Consider the following 16,653-nt stretch of genomic DNA (forward strand, 5'->3'; position numbering starts at 1 on the left):
ATTGTTAATAATTATGCTAAGAACAACTGTGACCATGCCAGGCAAACAAGGCTGTACAGTCAACCTAACTAAAAGAACCTGGTCTGTTTCTGTCTCTTCTCCTTCAATTCTGCCTACCCCAGGCTCACTGCCTGCAAGAAAAATCCTGCCTTGACAGCCTCATTCCTCAGTTCTGTCATGGCAAAATCAGAAGGAAAGGGGTAAAATGAAAGACAAGAGTTTTTTTATGATGGATACAAGAGTTATAGTTGTTTTCTTAGGTTTTTTTTTTTTTTTCTTGATTGTTTTGTATTTAGGTATAGAACCAGCAGCAATGTGAGATGGTAGTAGATGAGGGAGGGAAAAAGGGAAATGGTAACAAATCTGTGGGAAATAAGAGAAACGTCAAAGAGGGCAATAAGAATCAATGCCACCTCCCCCAACAAATTTCTTGTTACACTAATTTCTCTTTTAAAGAAATCCAGAAGATAGGCACAGGCAGAGGAGAACTTGTGGTTTTCATCCAACACATATCATTTCTTATTTGTATCTAATGTCAGTCCAATCAATCCCCACTAAATTCTGATTAGGTCGCCAAATATAAAAATAAAAACAAAGTCTAGGATTAACCAAAATATGATTTGTCTGTGTTTGACTGTCACACAATTAAAAACAATACTTTTTTGTGGAAAGTCAATCAGAAATTAAGTGATGCTGGCCGGGCGCGGTGGCTCAAGCCTGTAATCCCAGCACTTTGGGAGGCCGAAGCGGGTGGATCACGAGGTCAAGAGATCGAGACCATCCTGGTCAACATTGTGAAACCCCGTCTCTACTAAAACTACAAAAAATTAGCTGGGCATGGTGGTGCGTGCCTGTAATCCCAGCTACTCAGGAGGCTGAGGCAGGAGAATTGCCCGAACCCAGGAGGCGGAGGTTGCGGTGAGCCGAGATCGCGCCATTGCACTCCAGCCTGGGTAACATGAGTGAAACTCCGTCTCAAAAAAAAAAAAAAGAAAGAAATTAAGTGATACTAGTTGTCGGGGACTCCTGGAAAATGGCAATAACACATAAGTCTGATCTTCAATACCCTGGAAGGGCAAAGGTTTAAGACATACTATGAATTTACCATCTGCAGCAAAGATTCCACCTGACCCAGCATACTAGGACAAGCAGATTGTGACAATGTGGCGTATCCATAATTACATAAAACATGCACCTTTTCAATCTCATACACACAGAATGATTGGAAACTTTTCCTTATTCCTTCCCACAGACTGTCCCCACCTCCCAAAATATAATGAAAATATTCAGACTCAGGGCTGAGAGTAGAGAGTAAAAGTTCTGAGAGGAGGATTTTTTTTTTAACATGAGTTATTTACACACAAACACTAAGTTCATTCAATCATCAAATATTTTGTTCTTATCAAGCATTGTCAAGAGTACTGCAATATATACAGCTCATGTAAATGCCCAAAATACAACAATTCTCTGTGGAAAGGCTACCCACAATCCAAACAACTTTATTAAAATCAAGAATATCCTTTTAGATGAGCTCTTTGTGTGAATTATGTTTACGTACACACTTTTCAAATATATAGCCATAAGCTTGAGAAGTACCTTAGAGTAGGGGCTATGTTAAAACGTAACTTGTTATTTTGATGTTACAAAAATCAGCACTTCAAAAAAAAGGAAGAAAAAGAAAGAAACTAACTAACTGAGGTAAAACAAAACCCACATTTGGTTTAAGACTATTAAAAGAAAATGCATTCTTTGTCCCCTATCCTTGCTCTCCAAATCCCCACTCCATTAGATTGTCAACTACCTTGCAGAAACCCTGGAGAGCCCATTTTTCCTTGACCTTTAATCAGTCTCCTCTGAGACAATCTGCTGCACAGAATTCCATTTGCCAAAGTTATTTTCTAGCCCATCAAGTTACCACTTTTAGTTTCAATTCTCATCACAAACTTTTAAAATTCATTTCCCGCCATTTTGGAGAAATGTAGCCTTTAAGAAACAAAGTAGAATAGTTACAAATTCCTGTGCCATCACTTACTAAATCTTTAAGCAAATTACCTTGTTCTGGATATCAGTTTCATCCTGCCTTGTAAAGTCGCTAAGATTATTAAACGGGACAGTACTTACAAAGTTCCTGACAAATACTGTAATGGATGCAAAAGTAATGGTAGCTATTTAAAAGACAGACAAAGGAAAACTACTCAGTATTTGCTCAGGGGAAAAAAAAAAAAAAAAAAAAAAAAGACTTTCTTGGCATACCTTGCGCTAAAAGTTGAAAGTACCTAAATTAAACACATCCCTTTAGATATTTAAAGGAGGGAGAAACTAGCAGGTTTACAACAAAGACATGAGCTACTTTTGGATATTATTGCACTGATTAAGGCATATGAACCTACAAAGGATTATGGGGTTTATTTCAGTCAGTTCCCACCATAGTACCAAGTTCTATTAGCAAAGAACCATTCCAAATCCGTGGTTTCTTATTTCAAACAGAAATTTTTTAAATACATTAAAAAGAGACAACTTGTTCCTTCTTTGGTAAATTAGGGGCATGCTCACCCAATTTTGAGCCAAAAGAAAAAACTGTCCTGACAACTGTGGAGCTAAGAAGTCAGACAGTTGGAGACGCGTGACTAGAGAAACTGCCTTCTAGCAACCAAAGCCAACCTCCAGAAATTCTAACACAGACTAAGAATCAAAGACTACATGTACATTATGATGCTAACGAGGGGCTAAGAATCCAGTGCCCATGCTGCGTACCACCAGTGCTCCAGTGGCTTTCAGGTCCCCTATCATCTCAGGACTGCTGATCATTACCCATGAGTTCTAACCACATAATGCGTCCATCATCTTATATATTTATTTTCTAACACAACTTACAATTTTCCATTCCCAAAGCTCAATATTCTGCCACTGACTGACTTTTACCTCTTTGTTCTTCCCCAACCTAACACAGGGCTAAAATGATCTCTGATTCCTTATCTCATGGGTGTAATGGGAGACTAATACATTAACATCTAACATGCTGTGAGCTCCAAGAAAAGTATTATTTTAAAACAAAATATTGTATACTTTTTCTTTTTTTTTTTTTTTGAGATGGAGTCTCACTCTGTTGCCAGGCCGGAGTACAGAGGTGCAATCTCAGCTCACTGCAACCTCGGCTTCCCAGGTTCAAGAGATTCTCCTGGCTCAGCCTCCCAGGTAGCTGGGCTACAGGTGCACGCCACCACATCCAGTTAATTTTTGTATTTTTAGTAGGGACGGGGTTTCACCACGTTGGCCAGGATGGTCTCGATCTCCTGACCTCGTGATCCACCTGCCTCAGTCCCCCAAAGTGCTGGGATTACAGGCGTTAGCCATCGTGCCCGGCCAATATTGTATATTTTTTCACTGGTAAAATGGATTGCTCCTTTTTTTTTCACAATGCTGTCCTAAGCAATTTGAGATTTTATCATAGCTTTCAGTTAAATAATAATAATAATAACAATACTCAGTTTGGAAGTTAAAGAGTAGTTTTTCAAATAAAAATAGCATTATTTTTTCCAGTTATAAAAGGAATACTTGTCAATTGGGCATGATGACATGCACCTGTAGTCCCAACTACTTGGGAAGCTGAAGCAGGAAGATCACTTGAGCCTAGAAGTTTGAGTCCAGCCTGGGCCACACAGTGAGACCTCCCTCTCTAAAATGTACACATACATACATGTGTACATACATAAAAGTAATACATAACATAAAAATTTAAAGAATACAGAAAAGCATAAAGAAGAAAGAAAAATCACCCATAACTCCAATACCCCAATGAAATAATGAGCACTGAGACACAGTTCTCTGCATATATACACCTACACACATACTTAATAGGTGTAAATGTTTTGTAGAAAAAAGATCAGATTTTAGTCTTTTTTAACCTAATATGTTTTGGAGATCTTGAACACAGTAATATGTTGCACAGATTATCCATAATTAGTCAGTAACCTAAAATTAAATATTTACATTTTTTTCCAGTTATTCATTGTGCTGTAATGAATCCCTTTACATATAGCTTTGTATGGAGCTTTGTATGAAATACCTCTTCCTACATATAATTTTTTTTTTTAGATGGAGTATTGCTCTGTTGCCCAGGCTGGAGGGCAGTAGTGCTGGAGGGCAGTGGTGCTATCTTGCCTCACTGCAACCTCTGCCTCCTGGGTTCAAGTGACTCTCCCTGCCTCAGCCTCCCCAGTGGCTGGGATTACAGGTGCCCACCATGACACCCAGATAATTTCTGTAATTTTTAGTAGACAGGGTTTTGCCATGTTTTTTTTTTTTTTTTTTTGAGACAGACTTGCTCTGTTGCCCAGGCTGGAGTGCAATGGCATGATCTCAGCTCACTGCAACCTCTGCCTCCTGGGTTCAAGTGAGTCTCCTGCCTCAGCCTCCCTAGTAGCTAGAATTACATATGCCTGCCACCAAGTCCAGCTAATTTTTGCATTTTTAGCAGAGACTGGGTTTCACTATGTTGGCCAGACAGGTCTTGAACTCCTGGCCTCAAGTGATCCACTGGCCTTGGCTTCCCAAAGTGCTGGGATTACAGGCGTGAGCCACTGCACCTGTCCTGGTTTCTTTTTTTCTTTTTTTTTTTTCAGAAAGGGAATTATTAGTTGAACGATATAGATATTTAAAATTATGAAAGCTACAATCAGACTGCCTCTGGAAAAGTAGAATTTGTTTACCCCCTACCAACAGTGTATGAGAATGCCCAGTTCCCTACAATTTATTTATTATTGCTTAACTTCTTTCATCTTTGCCAACCTGAAAAAATTATATCTCACTGTTAAAATTCATTCCCTCAATTACTAGTAAAATAACTCTTCAATGTACTTGCAGAACATTGCTTTTTTTGTGTGTGAAATACCTCTTCCTAATTTTTTGGCTATGTTTTTCTTTATCTTACAGGTTTTCATATTGTCTGTCTTTTTGTTATGGATTTGTGAGAGCTCTTTATAAAATAAAGAAAATACAACTTTATCTGAATATATGTCATAAATAATAATTGTCAGTGTGTCATTTAAACTTTTTTGATGCTGCTTTTTGAATAAAGGGTCTTTAAATCTTAATTTAGTCAATCTATTATTTTTTAAATTCATGGTGCTTGACTCACATTTAGAAGGATCTTCTTTATTTCAATATATTAAAATTATTCAACTGAAATATCTAAGAGAAATATGATTTTTAATTAAATACTTAATCCATATTAAATTTATTTTAGCATATAGTATATAGGAGGGCATCAGCTTTATTAGTTTCCTAAATTCCTCGGCAATGGTCCCAATACTATTTATTGAAGAATCCATCCATTCCTTTCTTACTGAAATTGCATCTTCATCATATGATAAGTCACATATATTTAGGCCTTTGTGAACCCTTTATTCTAAAACACTGATTTATATGTGTATTTCTGAAAGCTTTACACTGTTTTCGCATAACAAAATAATGTACAATATTAAAACAGAATGGCACACACCAAAAATATATTGTATCCTGTATCATTTTCCGATAACAAAGATACTGAAAAAATTCAAGAATGAGGAAGGTGATATTAACACTAAACATAAAAAATAGAAATATTACTTAAAGTTTACTTTGTACTTTCACATTATCTAATATTATGTTCACCTCACCATAGTTATTGTTTCTTATTCAATTTTATGTAAGGAGTTAAGACTTGTACAAAGACTTGCCTACAAGCACATAGCTAACAACCAGTAGAGTCAAAACCTGAACTTCATATCCCATGTACCTTCCATGACCACTCTAACTGAAAAACAGAGCATCGACCCCTAAAAGCCCAATTTTTTCATTTTTCAATCAAACTACTTTACTGTGTATAAGTACATATGTATATAGATATACAATGCATATATGTATATATACTTAATGCATATGTATACACATATACTACATAGATGCATTATATATCTGCATATGTATACACATATACTATATATATGCACTATATGTCTACATATACATACATACATATACATTACATATGTGCTTATACATACATAGACATCTTTATTTGAATAAGAGTAACACTTTTAAATCTAAGCTGATATTCTTGAAGCATTGATAATTTCACCAATATTCCAAACCCTAACTTTATAATAACAATGAAACAGAAAAACTAAAAGTTTAGACCGTATTTCCAAGAAACCATTACCTTTGGTTTCCTAAATACAAGTAAAAAGTAAAAACACATAATTGTTTTTTCCTCTAGAAAAACCAGAAAGATAAATATTTGATTTTCTTTTTTTTAGAGAAAGGGTCTTGCTATATTGCCCATGCTTGCCTCAAATTCTTGGGCTCAAGCAATCATCCTGCCATAGCCTTCAGAGTAAGCTGGGACTATAGTTACATACCACCACACCTGGCTTTTATTTATTTTTTATTTTATTTCATTTTATTTTTTGAGATGGAGTTTCACTCTCATCACCCAGGCTGGAGTACAATTGTGCGATCTTGGCTCACTGCAACCTCCGCCTCCCTGGTCCTGGTTCAAGTACTTCTCCTAACTCAGCCTCCCAAGTAGCTGAAATTACAGGCATGAGCCACCATAACCACCTAAATTTTTGTATTTTTTAGTAGAGATGGGGTTTCACCATGTTGGCCAGGCTGGTCTTGAACTCCTGACCTCGTGATCCGCCCACCTCAGCCTCCCAAAGTGCTGGGATTACAGGCGTGAGCCACCACCACAAATGGCCACCCGGCTTTTAATGAGTGTTTCTTTCAATAATATCTGATTACTACCCCAAAAGAGATCGGTTTTAGATACATCACAGACAGACAAACAGATCTTGCTATCAGACCACTAGGAAGCAAAGTCTATAGCTGTGTGCATTAAAGAATCCTGGTCAGGCCAGGCACAGAGGCTCACACCTATAATCCCAGCACTTTGGGAAGCCAAGGTGGGTAAATCACCCGAGGTGAGAAGTTCGAGACTAGCCTGGACAACATGGTGAACTTCCGTCTCTACTAAAAATACAAAAATTAGCTGGACATGGTGGCGGGCGCCTGTAATCCCAGCTACTCAGGAGGCTGAAACAGGAGAACCGCTTGAACCTGGGAGACAGAGGTTGTAGTAAGCCAAGATCACACCATTGCACTCCAGCCTGGGCGATGAAAGTGAAACTCCACCTCAAAAAAAGAAAAAATCCTGGTCAGTTCTAGAATTCACTGGGGGAAAAAATAATCACTACTGTCACATGTATAAGTATAGATGGCACAAGGTCTACAAATTCCTCCAGGAGATAATGAGATACCAACTACCACAGGGTCCTGTCATAGAGCTTAACCAGGAAAGAAAAATTTTTGAAAGAATAGTAGAGGAATTTTACCAATACGTCCCCCAGATTTAAGCTACAACGTTTGCCAGGAATCCTGCTTCACAATCATATTATTGCAAAGATATAACTATTGACCTCCTGTCCTTTAAAGGGTTATACATTATATTGTACATAGTTTAAATCATATGAAATACTAATGCATCTGCTCATACTACTAAACAAAGGATGATGTGCTAAAAATGTACAAATGAATCTATTACAGACCCAAGCATGAGATGAGATGTTATAAACAGCAGTTATATTAGATACTATGATATCCGAATTTGGATCAAGTAAGCACTGAGGAGAATTACATTTTTAAAAAGTCCTTGCAGTAGCAGAAAGAAATGACTTTGGAGAAAAAGAAAATGATTTTCGAAGAGACAGCATGATGCAGCTTCTTTGACTAGAGGTTACATGACTAGCTAGAAAGGAACCCCTGCCCAAAGAAAAAGCAGAAGCAAGAAATCTACTACAATGCTTATAGAGCAGTCCCTTGTTACCCAAGGTATCTGAGGGACATATCAAAAGAAACACAGAAGCAGCCAGTACCTCATTTGAGGCAAAGGATGTCATCCTATACTTTTCCCTAGGTAGCTTTCGAGCATCTCTTCCCAGGCACAATGAATCAATAGTAGACACAACCTCCTGACCAAGAAGCTTTGATATCTCAGAAGAAAGTAGGTTCTCAAACAGTAGAAGCCAAAGAATGAAATATACATACCTACTCCTAGTTAAAGGCAAGCACTTTCAAAATGGTTTGTTTTCCACCATAGTAAATATAAATACATAAAAAGAAGGTTGGGATCATATATCACACAGCAATAAATCAATACACAGAAGTGATTTTGTATGAGATTCCTCTTAATTTCTTCCTACAACATTGGAAGAAATTCTAGAAATGAAAAGTTATCTCAAAAATATAAAACACCTTGCAGTTCATACACTTAAAATCACAAAGCTTCTAAACAAGAAAATACAAAAAAATTCTCTTTTCTAATAGGAAATAAGCTATGTAGAGGTTTCATTTATTATTCAAAATTAAAGAGATTTTTCCATGTCTTTTCCGTTAGAGCATAAACCAATTCAGAAGGTAAGATTGCTCCTTTCATCTTTGAAAATTTACAGTGAGGTTATTAACCATTCCCTGATTTTTCAAAATTAACTTAAAACTGAAATTAATGGTTCTCCTAAACCACAACCACATCGTGTTTACTGTATCTATACATAACCAGGTTTTTGTGACTAGAAAATGTTTTAATCAAGCTATTTTTTTCTATTACTAGGAAGCATTATTAACCTAGAAACGAATTCCTAAAATAAATAGATAATTCCATCTATTGGTTCTCTCATCTATTAGAAACTTTTTTCCTCATTCTAATTATCCTTTAATGTACTACCATGGTGGTGATTTACAAACTGATACTCTTACGTGGAACTTTCACTCTCTATCAAAAGTACTTCTTTATTTAAAGCCAGGAGTAGAAACATTAAACTGATATTTTAAAAAATTGAACTAAAAAATCAGCGGGAAAAATCTATTTTTTTGTATTTTTGAATTACAGAACATATAAAATATATTATAAATAAATCAAATAGAAATGTTTAGACACATATTTATATGTGTACATGGTAAAAGCTTAGGGTTATTATCTGAGCTATTTATCCTAATTATATTGGGCTGACACAGAATTATGATTGTGGCGCCCTCTGCTGGGTTTTCTAGTCACAAACTCAATATCACTATTGGCATAATAAAATCAAATTTTTGAGGCAGAAAGTGAAAAATCTTTTTCAGTTCATGGTCACTTTACGTCCAAGATTATATAAAAGTTATAATCAATATTTACTTTATTGGAACAGGACTTTACCAATTTATCATTAAGTGAAACATCAATATAGATTTTTCTTTTAAAATAAAGACCAAACATAAAATATAAACCAAACAACATATTTTAATAGGTCTTATTTTTGTCACCATTTCTATCACATAGCAATATATTCAGGTTTTTAAGACCACACTTATGATTAGACATTACAGCTATTTTGCTAATTTTACTACCTTGTAAGTTCAATTAAAATAGTATATTTTAAGACAGAATAATCCTAATAATATTATCTTCTTTATCAGAAAAAATAAACAAGGGAACTTTTATAGGTACTCATCATTAGTAATAATTAATAGATAGCTTCCATTTATTGAATATCAACGCTGAGGCATGCAGTATGTTACATACTTTCTATATAATATAGCCAGTCCTAAGAGAGGAAAACAGTTGAGGTTCATAGAGGTGATACAAATTGCTCAAGATCAATTTCAGAGCCAGGAGTCAAATGCAAGTGGGTATCATCCCAAAGTCCTAAACCTTTCTACCAAACAACAGAAGACAGTGAAAAAACAGCCTGAATATGCGATCTTCCTGCTTGTTAATGCACAACAATGTGGGGTATGGAACAACTTGATTAAAAAATATATATATCAGAGAAGAACAAGACGGTTATTCATGCCTAAAAATAATAATAGATGCCTTTAGGAAATTATTTTTATTTTACATAATGCTGCCAGCTAGTGGCCCTATTTCATACTGAGTCAACTGGGAATAATACTTGACTGTTACAATACTGAATCAAAAATTCTGCATTTAACATTCTAGAATCATTTTCTGAAATTACATATGTGTAAGCCTGACTTAATGATATTTAACATTATCCCAGAACTAAAGGAGTATGTAACCTCAAGCATCATTGGCATTCCTTGCCCAGTCCTTCCCCAGATCTAATAAAAACACAAGATATGCCTTCGTGGGAAAGAATTCAATGCCAACATGGAGAAACTAAAAGGCATTCTGGTTCAAGCTGGTGTTTGGAAATTTTTTAAAAAAAGAAGGAAAGAAACTAAAAGGCACATCTGTCACTATCTATGAAAAAGAAACCTACATTATTTTAGGCATTTAGGATAATTTAAGGACATTTAAAGATTCCTTAGTGATAAAATACACAAATATTTTTCTATAAAATCAAAAGCTTATAATGTGGACATAAGAACAAAAGTGTTGTCTGAGTATTACTGAACATAATTCTATGCAAATCTATGCATTTGATAAAGCTGCATTGTTAAGCAAAAGATATTACCTAAATTCAGACAATAGTTAGCTGTTCTGAAATTTTCTTTGAGAAAAAAAGTATGAGTACTATTTTTACATTTAAAATGGTCATATTTCACTAACAACTCACTATCTTAAGAAAGAGGAATGTTCTATACAAAAAACATAAAAAGTGCACAGCTCCTACGATGGTATGCTGTTTAACTCAGTGACATAAAGGTATTCTTGGCTGATTTCTTTCATCACATGAAATTAATTACAAGATTTATAAGAAATATTGAAGTGATTTTCTCAGTGGACAAATCTATCACCACTTAATCAGAGGCTTAGATTGAAAAGGCAACATATTCTATAATATTGTAATACTGCATCAAACAAAAACACTAGTGTTAATGTATATTAGCATCAAGAAAAATATGTTCTGGGTTTATCCTATAGTGAAAGTAAAGAAGCAGGGAATGGTTAGGAAAAAAAAAAAAAAAAAGCACCAGAAACAAAGCAAAGAAAGAGGAAAGAAATAGCCCCACTATTGAAGTAACTGAGGTCAAAATGGAAACAAAAATACAAGGGACAGTATTGCAGTGTCCAGTGTTCTTTCTGACCTACATTCTCTCTCTTTCTTTCTCTCTCTCTCCCTCTCTCTCTCTCTCTCTCTCTCTCTCTCTCTCTCTCACACACACACACACAAACACACAACCCTCCAAAGTGTAAAAACTGTGGTATTGCATTTAGTAGGTGCACCTTATAAAAGGTTTATTTTGCAGCTAACGATGGTGTTTCTCATATATATATATGCATACATTTAGTGTATAATAAATATTAGTGAGAAGAAAACAACTATAAATTCACTTTGTAAAACACTAAATATATTTCTATAGAGTGAATGTATAACTTACAAACATTTCCTGTGTTGTCAAAGCTGGTAAGAACATCTTCAACATTCAAGGATCCACTATTATGCCTAGAAAGGAGTAAAGCATTTGCTTTAATGATTCTGAAATGTTAACATTTTTAGTTTTTAAAAAAGCTGAAACTGAGACTGTATATTATGATACACATTTCCAATAGCAATAAATTCTTCCATGCTATATTTTAAGAACATTTTCTGCCCACTAGAGGGAGACGGAAAAGATATAACAGTATGGTCCTCAGAATATTTAACATAATGACTTTTTAAATAATTAATCTACATCTTAAAAACAAATAATATTTACTTGTTGTATTTTCATTATATAAAGGGAAGTTCTGAACCTTTCTAAAGCCAAAAAACTCATACAGTACATTTAAAGAATCTTCAAGTTGAAAAATAATCACCTTCTAGAACCACACTCAACAATACGTAAATTTATAATGGCAAAAAAAAAAAATCAGAACTTCAGTTACAAAGAACGAACCAACCTTCAGGTCTGCATATTCCATGTCCAGGCAGTCATGAATGTCAGTGAGCAAAGTTTTTGTATCTTCTATCCACTAATCTTAATTCTAACCCCTTTAATTCTAATCCTTCTTCACTTAACAACTCTTTTAAATATTTGACTTGACACTGATATTTATTAATACCTATGAAAAATATTATTTGTTATATATAAATAGACCCAATTGTGCAATTGTCATAGAGTTTGAGTTTCTTGGGGGGGAAAAAATTAGTGCTAATCTATCTACAATCCTCTACATTCTCTCCCATATAACTTACAGCTGAAGCTCTTCAGAATGTTATAAAAGTTTATAATAATCATTGATAATTTCTAAAAGTTTACTTCATCAACATTCAGTTTGTCATTTAAAACTTGTCATAAATGATATGTTATGGACTGAAGTGTACCTCCCACTTCCCCCAAATTCTTATGCTGAAGCCCTAACACTCTACCTCAAAAGGTGACTATATTTAGAGATAGGGCTTTTAAAGGTAATTTAGTTAAAATAAGGTCATTCAGTTGGGCCTTAATGTAATGTGACTGGTTTCCTTATAAGAAGAGGAGGTATTGAGAATCTCACTCCCATCCCCCACAGCAGCCACAGCAAGACCCATCCAAGAAGAGTCTGAGCTCAGACACAACTAGCCCTGCCCCCACCTGATGGTCCTACCCACCCTGGTAGCTGAAGACAAAGGACATATACTCTTGGGAGATCTAGGGCCCCACTCACCACCAGTCTCTCTCCATATTACTATAGTTGATGCTCTCTGGAAAGCACCACCTCCCAGCAGGAGGCCAATGGGCACAAAAAAAGAGCATTAAACCACCAAAGCTAAGAACCCTCATGGAGTCCATTGCACCCCCCTGCCCCACCACCCCACCAGAACAGGCTATGGTATCCACAGCTGAGAGACCCATAGATGGTTCACATCACTGGACTCTGTGCAGACAACCCCCAGTAGCCAGGAGCCAGGCAGACTCATTGGGTGGCTAGAACCAGAGGAGAGACGACAATCACAGCAGTTCCACTCCTAGGAAACCACATCCATAGGAAAAGCAGGAGAGTACTACATCAAGAGAACACCCAGTGGGACAAAAGAATCTGAACAGACTTCAGCCCTAGACCTTCCCTCTGACAGAGCCTATCCAAAGGAGAAGGAACCAGAAAACCAACCCTGGTAATACGACTGAACAAGGCTCTTTAACACCACCTAAAAATCACACTAGTTCACCAGTAATGAAACCAAACCAAGAAGTCCCTGATTTGCCTGAAAAAGAATTCAGGAGGTTAGTTATTAAGCTAATGAGGAAGGCACCAGGGAAAGGCAAAGCCCAATTGCAAAGAAATTAAAAAAAAAAAAAAAAAATACAAGAAGTGAAGGGAGAAATATTCAAGGAAATAGATAGTTTAAAGAAAAAACAATCAAAACGTCAGGAAACGTCGCACACACTTTTAGAAATGTGAAATGCTCTGGAAAGTCTCAGCAATAGAACTGAACAAGTATAAGAAAGAAATTCCAAGCTCAAAAACAAGATCTTCACATTAAACCAATCCAACAAAGACAAAGAGAAAAAGAAGAAAATATGAACAAAGCCTCCAAGAAGTCTGAGATTATGTTAAACGACCAAACTGAAGACTAATCAGTGTTCCTGAGGAAGAAGATAATTATAAAAGCATAGAGAACATATTTGGGGGAATAATCAAGGAAAAGTTCCCTGGCCTTGCTGTAGACATCCAAATACAAGAGGTTCAAAGAACATCTGAGTAATTCATTGCAAAAGGATCATCACCTAGGCACACTGTCATTAGATTATCCAAAGTTAAGATGAGGAAAAAATTTTTTTTTTTTTTTTTTTTTTTTTTGTGTCGGAGTTTCGCTCTTGTTACCCAGACTGGAGTGCAATGGCGCAATCTCGGCTCACCGCAACCTCCGCCTCCTGGGTTCAGGCAATTCTCCTGCCTCAGCCTCCTGAGTAGCTGGGACTACAGGCACGTGCCACCATGCCCAGCTAATTTTTTGTATTTTTAGTAGAGACGGGGTTTCACCATTTTGACCAGGATGGTCTCGATCTCTTGACCTCGTGATCCACCCGCCTCAGCCTCCCAAAGTGCTGGGATTACAGGCGTGAGCCACCGCGCCCGGCCGAGGAAAGAATCTTAAGAGCTGTGAGGCAAAAGCACCAGGTAACCTAAAAAGAAAAAACCTGTCAGGGAAGTCGTCGCCATGGAGGATTGAGGAGGCATGGCCTTAGGCTCTGGTGTCTCCCAGTCTGCTACGCCCTGAGGCCTCAGCAGGGACATCCTGCATTGTCTCGGGGCAAGATCGAGAATGGGGGCGTGGCCTCTTCCTCCGATAGTAACCGTGACCGGAGGGAGCACCTCCAGCAGCTGGCCCTGGTGACCATGGACATCAACAAGGACCCGTACTTGATGAAAAACCACCTGGGCTCCTACTAATGCAAGCTCTGCCTGATGCTTCCCAACAGCGAGGGGAGCTACCTGGCACATACTCAGGGGAAGAAGCACTACACCAACCGGCCGGCAAGCAGCCAAGAAGGCCAAGGAGGCCCCCGCCCAACCTGCGGCTGAGAAGGTCAAGGTGGAGGTGGAGAAGTTTGTGAACATCGGCCACCCAGGCTACAAAGTGACCAAGCAGAGGGACTTGGAGATGGGCCAGCAGAGCCTCCTCTTCCAGGTCGATCACCCTGAGATCGCCGAGGGCATCAGGCCGTGCCACTACTTCGAGTCTGCTTATGAGTAGAAGATCGATCCCCCGACCTGCGCTGGCAGTACCTGCTGATGGCCCCTGAGTCCTATGAGACCATTGCCTTCAAGGTGCTCCAAGGTGCGGAGGAGAGAGATTGACAAGTGCTCCAAGGTGCGGAGGAGAGAGATTGACAAGGCAGAGGGCAAGTTCTGGACGCACTGGAACCGAGATACCAAGTAATTTTTCCTCCAGTTCCACTTTAAGATGGAGAAACCCCAGGCTCCACCTAGCCTCCCCATCCGCCCGCCTGGGGTGAGGCGGCCTCCACCCCCACTGACAAACGGTCTGCCCCCTCAGCCACCGCTGCCTGAGCCTTTGCCACCACCCCCGCCAGGAGGCCTGCCTCTGCCACCCATGGCCCCCACCGGGCCTGCACCCTCTGGGCCGCTGGGACCACCCCAGCTGCCCCCACCAGCTCCAGGGGTCCAGCCCCTGGCCCCAGTGGTGCATCCCCCTGCATCTGGGGGTCCATCCCCTGCATCTGGGATCCATCCCCCAGCTCCTGGGGTTCACCCTCCAGCTCCTGGCATCCATTCCCCAGCCCCTATGGTCCACCCACCAACCTCTGGGGTCCACCCCCCAGCTCCTGGGGTCCACCCTCAAGCCCCTGGGGTTCACCCACCAGCCCCTAGAGTCCACCCACCAAGCCATGGGGTTCCCCCACCAGCCCCAGGGGTCCGCCCTCCCCCATCAGTGGGAGTTCACCCCCAGACCCCAGGGGTACACCCAGCAGCCCCAGGGATGCACCCTCAGGCACCAGGAGTCCACCCCCAATCTCCCAGGGTCCATCCATCAGCTCCTGGGGTCCACCCTCAGCCTCCTGGAGTTCGCCTTTCAAATCCTGGGGTACACCCCCTAACTCCCATGCCCCCAATGCTGAGGCCCCAACTCCCCTCTGAAGGCCAAGGGAACATACCTCCCCCTCCCCCAACCAACTGAGAAGCTGCTGGCTTCCCAGCAAGCCCGTCCCAGGTGCTCCTGCCTTTCCCACAGAGAAAAGTCTGCTCTTTTGTACTGTCCCCATTCATTAAACAGCCTCTCCCAGACAAAAAAATATAAAAAATAAAAAGAAAGAAAGAAAGAAAAAGAAAGAAAGAAAGAAAGACCTATCAGATCAACAGCAGATTTCTCAGCAGAAACACTACAAACCAGAGGGATTGGGGCCCTATCTTCGGCCTCCTCAAACAAAACAATTATCAGCCAAGAATTTTGTATCCAGTGAAACTAGGCATCCTATATGTAGACATCATATATGAAGGAAATTACAGTATTTTTTAGACAAATGAATGCTGAGAGAACTCGCCATTACCAAGTCACCCACCACTACAAAAACTGCTGAAAAGACCTCTAAATCTTGAAACAAATCCCAGGAACATATCAAAATAGAACTTCTTTAAAGCATAAATCACACAGGACCTATAAAACAAAAATACAAGCTAAAAAGCAAAAACAAAAAACAACAAAGTACTCAGGCAACAAAGAGCGTAATGAATGCAAGGGTACCTCACTTTCAATACTAACACTGAATGTAAATGGCCTAAATGTACCACTTAAAAGACACAGAACCACAGAATGGTTAAGAATGGATAAGAACTGACTATGCTGCCTTCAGGAGACTCACCTAACACATAAAGACTCACATAAACTTAAAGGGGTGATAAAAGGCATTTCATACAAATGGACACCAAAGCCTAGCAGGGGTAGCTATTCTTATCAGACAAAACAAATCTTAAAGCAACAGCAGTTAAAAGAGACAAAGAGGAACATTATATAATGGATCACGAGGTCAGGAGATTGAGACCATCCTGGTCAACATGGTGAAACCCCGTCTCTACTAAAAATACAAAAACATTAGCTGGGCATGGTGGCGCGTGCCTGTAATCCAAGCTACTCAGGAGGCTGAGGCAGGAGAATTGCCTGAACCCAGGAGGCGGAGGTTGTGGTGAGCCGAGATCGTGCCATTGCACTCCAGCCTGGGTAACATGAGTGAAACTCCGTCTCAAAA

At 38.8% G+C, this 16,653-nt stretch overlaps 1 protein-coding gene and 1 pseudogene across 1 annotated transcript in view; one reads left to right on the top strand and one right to left on the bottom strand.

Moving 5' to 3' along the window:
* Positions 1-16,653, bottom strand: part of CAMKMT (calmodulin-lysine N-methyltransferase) — a 406,448-nt gene that overhangs the window by 364,852 nt on the left and 24,943 nt on the right. The window contains exon 3 of the mRNA XM_017544843.2: positions 11,362-11,426. Within this exon, the coding sequence (XP_017400332.1) occupies positions 11,362-11,426 (65 nt within the window). The remainder of the gene's footprint in view (positions 1-11,361; positions 11,427-16,653) is intronic.
* Positions 11,548-15,767, top strand: LOC119473646 (annotated as a pseudogene).

This window comes from Cebus imitator, unplaced genomic scaffold (genome assembly GCF_001604975.1).
Source record: "Cebus imitator isolate Cc_AM_T3 unplaced genomic scaffold, Cebus_imitator-1.0 Scaffold172, whole genome shotgun sequence".
NCBI lineage: Eukaryota > Metazoa > Chordata > Mammalia > Primates > Cebidae > Cebus > Cebus imitator.